The sequence below is a fragment of the Chiloscyllium plagiosum genome, unplaced genomic scaffold (genome assembly GCF_037043375.1).
Source record: "Chiloscyllium plagiosum isolate Xiang-an unplaced genomic scaffold, Cpla_swu_hap1 HiC_scaffold_27, whole genome shotgun sequence".
Classification (NCBI taxonomy): Eukaryota; Metazoa; Chordata; class Chondrichthyes; order Orectolobiformes; family Hemiscylliidae; genus Chiloscyllium; species Chiloscyllium plagiosum.
Genome location: NW_028270165.1, coordinates 7,175,136 through 7,189,180, shown reverse-complemented (window position 1 = coordinate 7,189,180; position 14,045 = coordinate 7,175,136). Strand labels below are relative to the sequence as shown.

The following is a 14,045-nucleotide window of genomic DNA, read 5'->3' as shown; positions in this document are numbered from 1 at the left end:
GCGTCCTTCTACACCAGTCAATGCCAGTTGTCAGACAGGTGCAGCAAGCGATCAGCAAGGCAAGTGGTATATGAGCAAGAGGAATTGAGTTTAGAAGTGGGGATGCCTTCCTGCAGTTAGCCTTGAATATATTCCATGACCCCCTGAGTTCATATCATTTTTGAACAGAGAAGTGGATGGTTCTTGGGGAAGGCAAGAAAATAGTTTTAAGACTAGTACAGAACAGTGACAGTCATACAGCGTAGAAACACACCCTTCAGGTCAACTAATCCGTGCTCACTATATTCACAAACTAATCCCATCTGCCTGTGTTTGGCCCATAATCCCTCCGAGCTGGAAATGTGTTGCTGGAAAAGCACAGCAGGTCAGGCAGCATCCAGGGAACAGGAGAATCGACGTTTCGGGCATAAGCCCTTCTTCAGGAATGAAGACGGGCTTATGCCCGAAACGTCGATTCTCCTGTTCCCTGGATGCTGCCTGACCTGCTGCGCTTTTCCAGCAACACATTTCCAGCTCTGATCTCCAGCATCTGCAGACCTCACTTTCTCCCATAATCCCTCCGAACCTTTCCTATTCACGTACTTATCAAAATGTGTTTTAAGCATTGTAACTGTACCTGCACCCACCACTTCCTCTAGATATTCATTCCACACACAAACCACTCTTTTTTTTTTTTAAAAAAACATGTGCTCCTCATGTCTTTAGACTCGTTCTACTCTCGCTTTAAAAGTTTGCTCCCTAATCTTGAAATGACACCTGCCATTCACCTCACCTTATACCCCTCATGATTTTTTAAACCTCTCTAAGGACACCTCTTAACCTCCAGTGAAAAAAGTCCCAGCCTCTGCATCTCGATGTAGGGAGATCCATATCCATTTATGATCTGTTCAATGCTGGTGCAGGCTTAAAAGACCAAATGGCCGACTCCTGCTCCCAATTCTCAGTGTCCTGAACAGCAAGAGACTATAAGACATCGGAGCAGAAAGTAGGCTATTCAGCCCATCAGGTCTGCTCATACCATTCAATCGTGGCTGATCAGTTTCTGAGCGCCATTCTGCTGCTTTCTCCCTGTCACCCTCGATCCCCTCAATACTCAAGAACCTAGCTATCTAAGTCTAAATATCCTCAGTGACCTGGCCTCTGCAGTCTTCTATGCCAATGTATTCCATAGATTCACCACTCTGACTGAAGAGGTTTCTCCTTATCTCCATTCCAAAAAGTCTTCCCTTTCCTCTAAAGCTGTGCCCTCGGGTCAATGGAAACATCTTCCCAACATCCACTCTGTCCAGGCCATTCAGTATTCTGTATGTTTCAATTAGATCTCCCCTGAGTATGGCCCTGCTAATCAGCATGAACCAGACCCTTCAGGATGAGGTACAGCAGGGATTAGGTTCAGCAAATTGAAAATGGAGGGAGTGTGGGATGGAGATCTTCAGCTTCTAAGGAATAAGAGAGGAAAGAGAGTTCACTATAAATTAGAATTGATTGGATGGGGTGATAGGCTAAGGAGGGGCAGATGGAGTTGAACTTGGGGAAATGTGATGTGTTGCATTTTGGTCAAGCAATGCAGGCAGGACTTACACAGGGGGAGTGTTGCAGAAGAAAGAGACCTTGGAGTGCATGTTCATAGTTCCTTGTAAGTGGAGTCGCAGGTAGACAGGATAGTGAAGATGATGTTTGGTATGCTTTCCTCTATTGGTCAAAGCATTGAGTGAAGGAGTTGGGAGGTCATGTTGCGGCTGCACTGGACAATGGTTAGGCCACTTTTGGAATATTGTGTGTAATTCTGGTCTCCATCCTATGGAAGGGTGTTGTGATACTTGAAAGGGTTTGGAAAAGGTTTATAAGGCTGGTGTCAGAGTTGGAAGGTTTGAGTGAGAGGGAGAGGCTGAATAGGCTGGGGCTGTTTTCCCTTGGTGTCGGACGCTGAGGGGTGACATCATAGAAGTTTATAAGGGGCATGGATAGGTTGAATAGCCAAGGTCTTTTCCTCTGGGTAGGGGAGTCCAAAATTAGAAGGCAGTGGTTTGAGCTGAGAGGGCAAAGATTTAAAAGGGACCTGAGGGGCCACTTTTTCTCAGGGTACTGCATGTATGGAACGAGCTGACAGGAAGTGGTGGAGGCTGGTCCAATTGCAACATCTGGATGGGTACATGAATAGGAAAGGTTTTGAGGACTATGGGCCACATGTTGGCAAATGGAATAGATTGATTTTGGATATATGGTTGGCATAGACGTGTTGGCGGAAGGATCTGTTTCTGTGGTGTATGACTAACTGTTTTCGGTGAAAGCAGAAGTGTGGTTGCAAAGACAGGGCTTTCAGAGCAGCTTTCAAAGATGTTTTGCCCTTACTGGGACCGGAAGAAGGTACAATGAAATCTTTCATTTGTGAGACAGCAAGCAATTAAGTGAGTACATCTGGGAATTTGGGAGAAAGTGGGAATTTGTTGCAATTTGCAGATGAAGCCCTACCCTATCCAGTCATTTCTGCAGGTGGATGAGACTAGGCCTCAAGCTTTGGGGGAGTAGGTTTAGGACAGAGTTGAGGAGGAGGAAGTGAGGGCTGCTGCTTTTCCCAGAGAGTAGTGTATCTGCGGAATTCTCTGCCCGAGGAAGCAGGCTCCAATATGCCCCGCTCTGAATTCTTCGACTTGACGTATCCGTGACTGTAAACTTTGAAGTGCTTTGGTTAACTGATGCAAATATTTCCCACTTGTCCAACAATCCAGTGTCAGCTGTTTCAGTCATTGGGATGGTTTTGATTCATCTACTAAATACATCTACTCTTATTAGACAATATTCATGACGAAGTACGCGAGGTGATACTATATACGCAAGTTGTAAACCAGTAAAAAAGGCCGACCAGGCAAGGAAGTGGTTAACAAACACAGGGCATCCCTCTTCGAGTATGCATCTTGTTTGTTTACAAATTAAACACGCTTCAGATCTTTTCCTAGCTGCTTTCCCAAAATCTGGGTGCCACCAGATTTGTGAGTGTTAACAATAATGTACATTAGCAACTGAAATAGGCAGCAGCAAAGAATGAACACAAACCAGTCCAGCAGGGGTCACCCACATTTTGGTTTGAGTATTGAGGGAGTACCCTTTTTGAGGCCCCTGTGATATCAGTACCATACCCAGGCTAATGTGCATTGAAACCAGATTATGAAGTGTTAACTTTTCTGCAAACTTCTGCCTGTGTGTATCTCTCTGTAACATTTTCCAACTTTCCTCATATCTGTTTGTCAGCTTTTGTTTATTCCTTCCTTCCTTCCTTCCAAGGCTAACGAAGCACACACTTTCCAGAACAGTCCAAATTAGGGATTTGAGCCTCCTAAATCCTGGCTATGGCATGTAGCTGCTTAACCAAGTGTGCAAACTCTCAATATCTGTCAGCCGTTCCATTTGCAAATCAAACACTGTTATCAAAGTAAGTTGTTCGTGTCTCTGCATGAGTCCACAACCCGGTGAAATACAACGGAGTCTTTAATGGTTGCCCAATGTGTCCTGTGTCAAATTCATTCACGTCTGGATGTCCTGAAGCGAGCAATTATACTTCAGATTTCTACTACCCAATTAAAACTAATGTTGGGCACTCTAATGGATCGGGGGCATTTTATATAAATAATTATTCCCTCCGGTGTGGAAACGGGCCCTTCAGCCCAAAAAGTCCACACCGACGCTGCAAAGAGCAACCCACCCAGACCCATTCCCCTACATTCACTCCTGACGAATGCACCTAACACTATGGGGCAATTAAGCATGGCAAATTCACCTAACCTACACATCTTTGGACTGTGGGAGGAAACCCACTCAGACACTGGGAGAATGTGCAAATGCCACACAGACAGTTGTCCGAAGCGGGGATTGACCCAAATCACTCCAAAAGTTACTGCTTCCAAAAATAGACAAAGTCTTTTCCCTGGGATCGGGGAGTCCAGAACTAGAGGGCATAGGTTTAGGGTGAGAGGGGAAAGATATAAAAGAGACTTAAGGGGCAACATTTTCATGCAGAGGGTGGTACGTGTATGGAATGAGCTACCAGAGGAAGTGGCGGAGGCTGGTACAATTGCAACACTTAGTGGGCGGCACGGTGGAACAGTGGTTAGCACTGCTGCCTCACAGCGCCTAAGACCCAGGTTCAATTCCTGCCTCAGGCGACTGACTGTGTGGAGTTTGCACGTTCTCCCCGTGTCTGCGTGGGTTTCCTCCGGGTGCTCCGGTTTCCTCCCACAGTCCAAAGATGTGCAGGTCAGGTGAATTGGCCATGCTAAATTGCCCGTAGTGTTAGGTAAGGGGTAAATGTAGGGGCATGGGTGGGTTGCGCTTCGGCGGGTCGGTGTGGACTTGTTGGGCCGAAGGGCCTGTTTCCACGCTGTAATGTAATCTAATCTAATCTTAAGAGGCATTTGGATGAGTATATGAATAGGAAGGGTTTGGAGGGATATGGGCCGGGTGCTGGCAGGTGGGATTGGGTTGGGATATCTGTTCGGCATGGACAGGTTGGACCGAAGGGTCTGTTTCCATGCTTATGTCTCATATCACTCCAAAGGTTACTGCTTCCAGAGAAGCCTGTTGGACTACAACCTGGAGTTGTAATTTTAACCTTTATCCAAGTTAAGGTGGATTGGCTATGCTAAATTCCCCATAGTGCCCAGGGATGTGCAGGTTCGGGTGGATTGGCTATGCTAAATTCCTCATGGTGTGCAGGTAAGGTGCATGACTCAGGGTTAAATGTAGAGCAATGGGGATAGGGGAGTGGGTGTGGATCGGGGGCCCGTGTGGATCACTCCCCCGTGGCCCAGCATTTCAACTCCCCCTCCCACTTTGCCGAGGACATGGAGGCCCTGGGCCTCCTTCACAGCTGCTCCCTCATCACCAGACGCCTGGAGGAAGAACGCCTCCTCTTCCGCCTCGGAACACTAAACTTCCAGCTCAGCACTGTCCCCATTACTTGTCCGGACTTGTCCTACCTGCCTATCTCCTTTTCCACCTATCCACTCCACCCACTCCTGCCTGACCTATCACCTTCATCCCCTCCCCCACTCACCTATTGTACTCTATGCTACTTTCTCCCCACCCCCACCCTCCTTTAGCTTATCTCTCCACGCTTCAGGCTCACTGCCTTTATTCCTGATGAAGGGCTTTTGCCTGAAACATTGATTTCGAAGCTCCTTGGATGCTGCCTGAACTGTTGTGCTCTTCCAGCACCACTAATCCAGAATCAGGTTATAGCACTAGCTAGTGCTTCCAATTAAACCTGTTGGGCTGTAACCTGGTGTTGTGATTTTTAACTTTGTACATCCCAGTCCAACACCGGCATCTCCAAATCATTCCGAAGAAAAGGCGCGCAACTTTATTTTGATAGACCGATAGGGAGCCCTGTATCTCACTCTCTCACTCTCTCTGGCACTGGAAAAGCATACCAGGTTAGGCAGCATCCGAGGAGCAGGAGAGTTGACGTTTCATCTCGAATGATAGTGGATGTAGGAAGGGGTCTCAGCATCCTTCTACACCAGTCACTGCCAGTTGTCAGACAGGTGCAGCCAGCAATTAGCAAGACAAGTGGTATATTAGGAATTGAGCTCAGAAGTGGGGATGCCTTCCTGCGGTTAGGGGGTCATTGAATATATTCAAGGCTGAGTTCATCTGATTTTTGAACAACAATGAAGTGGATGTTTATGGGGGTTGGCATGAAAATGATTTTAAGACCAGTACAGAACAGTTGTAGAGTTATACAGCACATAACAGCATATATGATCTTTTTGAATGCTGGTGCAGGCTTGACCAGCCAGATGGCCTACTCCTGCTTCCAATTCTCGCCCCCTCTGTCCAGGATAGCAAGAGACCGTAAGACACAGGAGCAGAAATTAAGGCCATTTAGCCCATCCGGTCTGCTCCGCCATTCAATTATGGCTGATAGGTTTCTCAAACCTGTTCTCCCACTTTGTCCCCATAATCCTCGATCCCCTTGATGCTCAAGAACGTCTCTATCTCAGAATGATCAAAGAAAGAGTAGAGTCGATCAGGGATAGCATAGGGAACTTGTGTATAGAGTCTGAGGAGGCAGGGGAAGCCCTAAATGAGTTTTTTGCTTCTGTCTTTACTAAAGGAAAGGACCTTGTAGTGAATGAAACCATTGAGGAGCAGTTAAGCATGCTGGAACAGATAGAGATTGAGGAAGCCGATGTATTGAAAATTTTGACAAACATTAAGATTGACAAGTTGCCAGGGCCAGACCAGATTTGTCCTCTGCCGCTTTGGGAAGCGAGAAATGTGATTGCTTCACCGCTTGCGAAGATCTTTGCATCCTCGGACTCCACTGGAGTCATACCTGAGGACTGGGGGAGGCAAATGTAATTCCTCTCTTCAAGAAAGGAAATAGGGAAATCCCTGGCAATTACAGACCAGTCAGTCTCACGTCTGTCGTCTGCAAGGTGTTAGAAAGGATTCTGAGGGATAGGATTTATGACCATCTGGAAGAGCATGGCTTGATTAAAGGCAGTCAGCACGACTTTGTGAGGGGCAGGTCATGCCTCACAAATCTTATTGAGTTCTTTGAGGATGTTACTTGACAAGTTGATGAGGGTCGAGCGGTGGATGTGGTGTATATGGACTTCAGTAAGGCACTTGATAAGGTTCCCCATGGTAGGCTCGTTCAGCAGGTCAGGAGGAATGGGATACAGGGAAATTTAGCTGTCTGGATACAGAATTGGCTGGTCGACGAAGACAGCGAGTGGTAGTGGAAGGAAAATATTCTACCTGGAAGTCAGTGGTGAGTGGTGTTCCACATGGCTCTGTTCTTGGGCCTCTACTCTTTGTAATTTTTATTAATGACTTGGATGAGGAGATTGAAGGATGGGTTCGCAAGTTTGCAGACGACACAACGGTTGGAGGTGTCGTTGACAGTATAGAGGACTGTTGTAGGCTGCAGCGTGACATTGACAGGATGCAGAGATGGGCTGAGAGGTGGGAGATGGAGTTCAACCTGGATAAATGCGAAGTGATGCATTTTGGAAGGTCGAACTTGAAAGTTGAGTACAGGATTAAAGACAGGATTCTTGGCAGTGTGGAGGAACAGTGGGATCTTGGTGTGCAGGTACGTAGATCCCTTAAAATTGCCACCCAGGTGGACAGGGTTGTTAAGAAAGCATATGGTGTTTTGGCTCCCATTAACAGGGGGATTGAGTTTAAGAGCCGTGAGATCTTGTTGCAGCTCTATAAAACTTTGGTTAGACAGCACTTGGAACACTGTGTCCAGTTCTGGTCGCCCTATTATAGGAAAGATGTGGATGCTTTGGAGAGGGTTCAGAGGAGGTTTACCAGGATGCTGCCTGGAATGGAGGGCTTATTTTACGAAGAGAGATTGACTGAGCTCGGACCTTTTTCATTGAAAAAAGGAAGGAAGGGAGGGGACATAATTGAGGTGTACAGGATAATGAGAGGCATAGATAGAGTTGATAGCCAGAAACTTTTTCCCAGGGCAGAAATTGTTAACACGAGGGGTCATAGTTTTAAGCTGTTTGGTGGAAAGTATAGAGGGGATGTCCGAGGTGGGTTCTTTACGCAGAGAGTTGAGAGAGCTTGGAATGCATTGCCAGCAGCAGTTGTGGAAGCAAGGTCATTGGGGATATTTAAGAGACTGCTGGACATGCATATGGTCACAGAAATTTGAGGGTTTGTACATTAGGTTTACCTCATGAGGATCAATGGTCAGCACAACATCGTGGGTTGAAGGGCCTGTTCTGTGCTGTGCTGTGCTGTACTGTTCTACGTTCTAATTATCCTCAGTGACCTGGCCTCCACAGCCTTTTGTGGCAGTGAATTCCATAGATTCACCACTCTCTGGCTGAAGAAGTTTCTCCTTACCTCCATTCTGAAAGGTCTTCCCTTTACTCTAAGGCTGTGCCCACTGGTTCTAATCCCTCCAACCAATGGAAACATCTCCTAACTTCCACTCTTTCCAGGCCGTTCAGTATTCTTTGTTTCAGTTTGGATTGGTCAAGCAATCCAGACAGGACTGACACCGTTAAGGGGAGTGTTGCAGAACAAAAAGACCTTGGAATGCAGGTTCATAGTTCATTGAAAGTGGAGTTACCAGTAGACAGGATAGTGAAGGAGGCATTTCCTTTATTGGTCAGTGCATTGAGTATAGGAGTTGGGAGGTCATGTTATGCTGTGTAGGACATTTGTTAGTCCACGTTTGGAAGACTGCATTCATTTCTGGTCACCCTTTTACGGGAAAGATGTTGTGAAACTTTGAAAGGTGTCGGAAAAGAATTACAAGGGTGCTGTCAGAGTTGGAGGGTTCGAGCTACAGGGAGAGGCTCATTCGGCCGGGGATATTTTCCCGAGAGCATTGGAGGCTGAGGGGTGACCTTATAGACGTTCATAAGAGGCATGGATAGGGTGAATATCCAAGGTCTTTTCCCCAAGGTAGGAGAGTCCAAAACTAGAAGGCATATGTTTGAGAATTTTTAAAGGCATCTGGATGGTTACATGAATAGGAAGGGTTTAGAGGGATATGGGTCACCTGCAGGCAAATTGGACGAGATTAATTTAGGATATTTGTTTGGCCGGGCAATTTGGACCAAAGGGTCTGTTTCCGTGCTGTATGACTCTAATTTTCTTTGGTGAAAGCAGAAGTGTGATTGTGAAGGCTGGAGTTTCAGAGCAGCTTTCAAAGATGCTTTGCCCTTAATGGGAGCAGAATAAGTTACAATGAAATCCTGCATTTGTGAGACAGCAACTGAGTGAGTGAGTACATCCGGGATTTTGGTGGAAAGTGGGAATTCATTGCACTGTGGGGATGAAGCCCTTCCTATTGAGTCATTTCTGCTGGTGAATGAAACCAGGTCTCTAGATTAGGAGGAGTAGATTCAGGACACAGATGAGGAGGAACTGCTTTTCCTGGAGTGTAGTGAATCTATGGAATTCTCTGCCCAAGTAGAGGCAGCTTCGTTAAGTATGTTCAAGACGTCATTGGATGGGTTTTTGCAATGATAGGGGAATTAAGGGTAGTTGGGACAATGCAGGGAGGGGAGGATCTGAGACAATGGATAGATCAGCCATGATCTTAATGAATGGCAGAGCAGGCTGGATATGAAACTACAACCCTGCATTTCCCATGGCTAACCCACCTAACCTCGACATTATGGGCAATTTAGCATGAACAATCCAAAACAAGGCCAGTGAGCAGTGTAGTGATGTGGGAAATGAACTTTGGAGAATGATAGGGACAAGGAGAGTAAATATACCAGCAATCAAAACTGGATTCTAAAGATCACAAAAATTGAAACCAGAAACGGTATTTGAATGCGTGCTGCATTGTAACAAAAGTGAATGAGTTGACTGCATACATTGAAGAGAATAATTGTGATCCGAGACTCCTTACAGAGACATGGCTTCAGGATGGCAAGGATTGGATCCTGAATATCGAGGGTTTGGTCAAATGGGAAGCGAGGTAAAGGTAGAGGGTTGGTGCTGCTAATGAAAGCACTGATCACAGGGTGTCAGCTCGGATTTCAGGTCCTGATTTCTTGGTCCTGTGCTGATCTCCCAGTTCCCACAGCGTAAGATGTCGGTCTGTTCTCCGTTTTGCTGGATTTTTGCTGAAGATTTGCCCCCCCCCACTCCCCCGCCGCTTCTTTTTTTCACTTTCCGGAACAATACAGCATTCAGCCAATCAAGCCCCAATCCACAATTTCCCAGCCTGTCAACCATCCAGACACATCATAGCAGGGAATCACACAAAAAATGAAACCAAATTTGAAACAAATAGGTGCTCGTGTTTAATGTTTGTTCATTCGGAAGTAAACCAGAAATGGGGGTTTCCCAGGATTCTGATTCTGTCCTACTTGAGGAATTCTCTCTCTCTCACATCTATCTATGAGAACCCAGCTATGATTTACAACAATATTTACACCAACAGAAGTAAGGCACCTGTTCTCAAATAGACATGGAAATAGACATTTTATCTCTCATGTGTGCGCACACACACAAGTCCACAGGAGTGAATGTATATTTGCAGAATTATATTTGCAGAGCTGAGCAGAAATGTCACTTTGTTATTAAAATTATATGGAGAAGGTGCCTTCCAGGAAGACTGGGGTGTGCATATTAATGATACCTGCAACCCACTTGAAAAGATGAAAGACTTAACAATCCAGGTTTGTTAAATGTATTATTTCAGTGGTAGGACACTGTCATGTTTTTCTATAAATTCTGTGTCTTATGATCTTATTCTCCACAATCACCTGATGAAGGAACAGCGTTCCAAAAGCTAGAGCTTCTAAATAAACCTGTTGGGCTATAATATGGTGTTGTGATTTTTAACTTTGTCCAAGTTAGGGGGGATTGGCTATGCTAAGTTATCCATTGTACCCAGGGACGTGCAGATTAGGTGTGATAGTCAGGGAGTAGAGCAACAGGTCTAGGGGAATGGGTGTGGGTGGGTTACCCTTCGAGGGTTGGTTTGGACTCGTTCGGCCAAGTGGCCTGCTTCCACACTGTGGGGGTTATTTGAAGGGAAGGGATTCCTGCAAACTGTGCACCTCGTCCCTCCCCTTTTATTTCATCCCTTTTCCCTCCCCCTCCCATTGATGGCATCACAATGCAGCAATGGCCCTGTCAGTTTGAGTGAAGCTCCTTCTCTTTGGGCAACTCTTCATCCTGGGAGGGAGAGAGAGGGGAGGGGGGAAATCTATTCACTTGTGGCAATTGGAGTGAATCCAGGGAGGGAGCAGACGCTGCAAACTCAGGTATGTGTCTTAATTACCCGTGTGGGGAGGGATGGAAGGATGGGGAGGGGCTGTTTTCCCCATTGCGCCACAGCCTGAGAGGTGACATTATAGACTTTTATAAAATCATGAGCATGGATAGGATAAATGGACAGGGTCTTTCCCTTGGGATGGGGGAGTCCCGAACTGGAGGGTCATAGGTTCAGGGTGAATTGGCACTTTTTTGTTTGCTTCCCAAAAGCAGACCTGCTCACTCTCAGCAGTATCCCAGTGTTGTGAAAGATATTCACTTTCAGATGGATTTATCTTGACATCAGTCTTGATGTTTTTGCTTTTCTGCCCCTGTAAGATCCTGAATCAGCACCTTCAGGGGAATTAGTTATATCAGAGTGAGAACAGACTGGGATGGTGCTTTCAATTTTGTGGAGTAACAAAAGACCAGAATATTCCGCAGAAAGTAGAATTGCTTGTTTTGAATTTTTACCCTGCACTGACAGTGATGACTTTTGTAATCTCTTTTAAACAGTGGATTTGAAGATAGAAGCTTCAAAATCAACGCATGAAGTTCTTATGCCCGAAACATTGACTCTCCTGCTCCTCGGATGCTGCCTGACCTGCTGCGCTTTTCCAGTACCACACATTTCGACACTGACTCTCCAGCGTCTGCAGTCCTCACTTTGATGTCAATGTCTGACAGTCACTCAATCCTTCGGGACCGGAAACAATTTTCAACTATGATTCTGTGAGAAGGAGCAAAGCATTTTGGTTCCTGTTTGAGTACGTTTTCAGCATCAGTGGGACTGGATGAGAGACCCTACTGTTGCAGCGCATTGAGTGTGGGGCGTGTAGCAGCAGCTACAGCCTGGAAAGAGGAATTGACGACAGGGAGGGGCTGGAAGTGTATGTGTGTGTGCAGCTGAAGCTTCGGCCATGGAGAAACCTGAGGAATCCCACTCCGTAGAGAAATGGTGCAAGTGTGGTGATGGCGGAAAAAGCTTCCATTTCCCGTCTGCCCTGGAGACTCATCGGCGCATCCACACAGGGGAGAGGCCGTTCTCCTGCCCAGAGTGTGGGAAGGCCTTCAGCAAATGCTCCGACCTGCTGAGGCACCAGCGGTCCCACACGGGGGAGAGGCCCTTCAACTGCCCCAAGTGCGGGAAGAGATTTACCCGGGCCTCCCACCTGCTGAGGCACCTGCGGGCCCACACAGGGGAGAGGCCGTTCTCCTGCCCTGAGTGTGGGAAGAGATTTGCCCAGGCCTCCAACCTGCTGTCCCACCGGCGGACCCACACCGGGGAGAGGCCCTTCAGCTGCCCAGAATGTGGGAAGGCCTTCAGCAGTTCCCCCAACCTGCTGAGGCACCGGCGGGTGCACACGGGGGAGAGGCCCTTCAGCTGCCCTGAGTGTGGGAAGGCCTTCAGCGATTTCTCTTCCCTGCTGACCCATCGGCGGGTCCACACTGGGGAGAGGCCCTTCAGCTGCCCCGAGTGTGGGAAGGCCTTCAACAATTCCTCTTCTCTGCTGATTCACCAGCGGATCCACACGGGGGAGAGGCCCTTCAGCTGCCCCGAGTGTGGGAAGGCCTTCCGCCATTCCCCCAACCTGCTGAGGCACCGTCGAGTCCACAATGGAGAGAAGCCTTTCAGCTGCCCTGAGTGCGGGAAGGCCTTCAGCAGTTCCCCCAACCTGCTGAGGCACCGGCGGGTGCACACGGGGGAGAGGCCCTTCAGCTGCCCCGAGTGTGGGAAGGCCTTCAGCAATTCCTTCAACCTGCTGACCCACCGGCGGGTCCACACAGGAGAGAGGCCCTTCGGCTGCCCCGAGTGCGGAAAGGACTTCACGCGCTCCTCCCTCCTCCAGAGGCACCAGCGAGTTCACATGGGGTGATTGAAGGAATGACGGCTGAGTGCCATTATCGACTGGACTATTAACCCAGTTCCAGGGGGTCCCGGGTTTGATTCCCACTGCAACAGATGGCGCTATACAGGGTATGGGTTGAAATTGCTGAGTGAGTCAATGCTTCCTCCAGGTTAAGGCTGTACCAAGGATCCAATTACAAAGGGACATCTTGGTGCTGACCAATAGTAAAGAAGGGGGTGGGGGGAGTGTGTGCGCTTTGACTTTGAGCTGTTTAAAAAGCAGCTACTTTTTTCTCTGCCATTTTGCTGAGCGGATCTGAAGCTGTAACAAAGTTGGGTCGCAATAAAGGTTACTTGGACTTGCTGCCGGGCTCAGACTCTCATTGAAAGTTTTGAGCTCCAAGAGTTTTTGTTTTCAAGCTGTCATTTCTTTCAGCCTCCTGCACTAACCTTCCAATGTCGCGTATCAGATGGAGTCGTGAATGAGCAGCAAGTATCGTGAGAACTTGTCAATTTTTCAGGAGTGCAGAGTGTGTCATTTCATCGGCGTTGTAAAGTTTCCTGGCAGCATCAGGAGGTGTGGGCTGTGTTCGCGAGAAATTATATGGAGGAGCCGATGTTGGACTGGGCTGGATAAAGTTAAAAATCACACAACACCAGGTTATAGTCCAACAGGTTTATTTGGAAGCATGAGCTTTTGGAGCACTGCTCCTTCATCGGGTAACTGTGGAACAGGATCATAAGACACAGATTTTATAGCAAAAGATCACAGTGTCATGCAACTGAAATGACATATTGAACAAACCAAATTGCTGTTAAGTCTTTCACCTTTTAGAATGAGTTGCAGGTTTCAGTTCATTAATCTGTAAATCCCAGAACTACTATTAATTCACGTTCTCGAGATGACTTAAGGTTTTTTTTAAAAAAGTGACATCTCAACCCAGACAATGCATTAAAAGTGTGAGGTTCGAGTCTGTCAGTATCCCAATCTTGAATCAGACTGGTTCTAGTTCCCAAGTAGGAAATTATAAAATATTACACGGATTGACTGCCTACAGTTTCTGCACTTTTTGAGCAAAGTAGAATGTATCTGCAAACATAATTCTGCCAATACAAGTTTGCCCAAAAAGTGATGTGTGAATGCGTGCATGTGAGTTTGTGCATGAGAGTGCACGTAAAGTGTGTGCATGTTTGGTAAAGTGACTGTGTGATGGAGTATAAGCCTGTGAGAGTGTTGGGGGCGTGTATGTGTGGGTGTCTTAGAGTGAGCTATTAAAAGCGAGGGCTTGTGTTTTGCTAAAACAAGGAAGGGCAGGACTTGTACAGATAATGCTAGGGCCCTGTGTCGTGCTGTAAAAGAGAGACATGGTGGGGTTCAGGTACATAGTTCTTTGAAAGTTGCATCGCTGCTAGACAGGGTAGTCAAGAAGGCATTTAGCATGCTTGC

General features: G+C 47.1%; 4 protein-coding genes across 10 annotated transcripts in view; 3 read left to right on the top strand and 1 right to left on the bottom strand.

Annotated features, from left to right (window-relative positions):
- LOC148142984 (uncharacterized) overlaps positions 1-12,962 on the top strand; it is a 61,016-nt gene extending 48,054 nt beyond the window's left edge. For 6 of the 7 annotated variants that reach the window (XM_087973952.1, XM_087973951.1, XM_087973950.1 and 3 more), the window contains one exon: positions 11,266-12,962. In XM_087973952.1, the coding sequence (XP_087830078.1) occupies positions 11,670-12,626 (957 nt within the window). In that variant the 5' untranslated portion in view covers positions 11,266-11,669 and the 3' untranslated portion in view covers positions 12,627-12,962. Of the gene's footprint in view, positions 1-10,147; positions 10,170-11,265 lie in introns of those variants that run through there. The other variant, XM_087973955.1, reaches the window with a different exon arrangement.
- The window catches only part of LOC148142977 (uncharacterized), a 425,985-nt gene that overhangs the window by 59,117 nt on the left and 352,823 nt on the right, over positions 1-14,045 (bottom strand). The window lies entirely within an intron of this gene.
- Positions 1-14,045, top strand: part of LOC148142982 (uncharacterized) — a 146,389-nt gene that overhangs the window by 9,044 nt on the left and 123,300 nt on the right. The gene's annotated exons all lie outside the window — the stretch shown is intronic.
- LOC148142983 (uncharacterized) overlaps positions 1-14,045 on the top strand; it is a 112,785-nt gene that overhangs the window by 28,554 nt on the left and 70,186 nt on the right. The window lies entirely within an intron of this gene.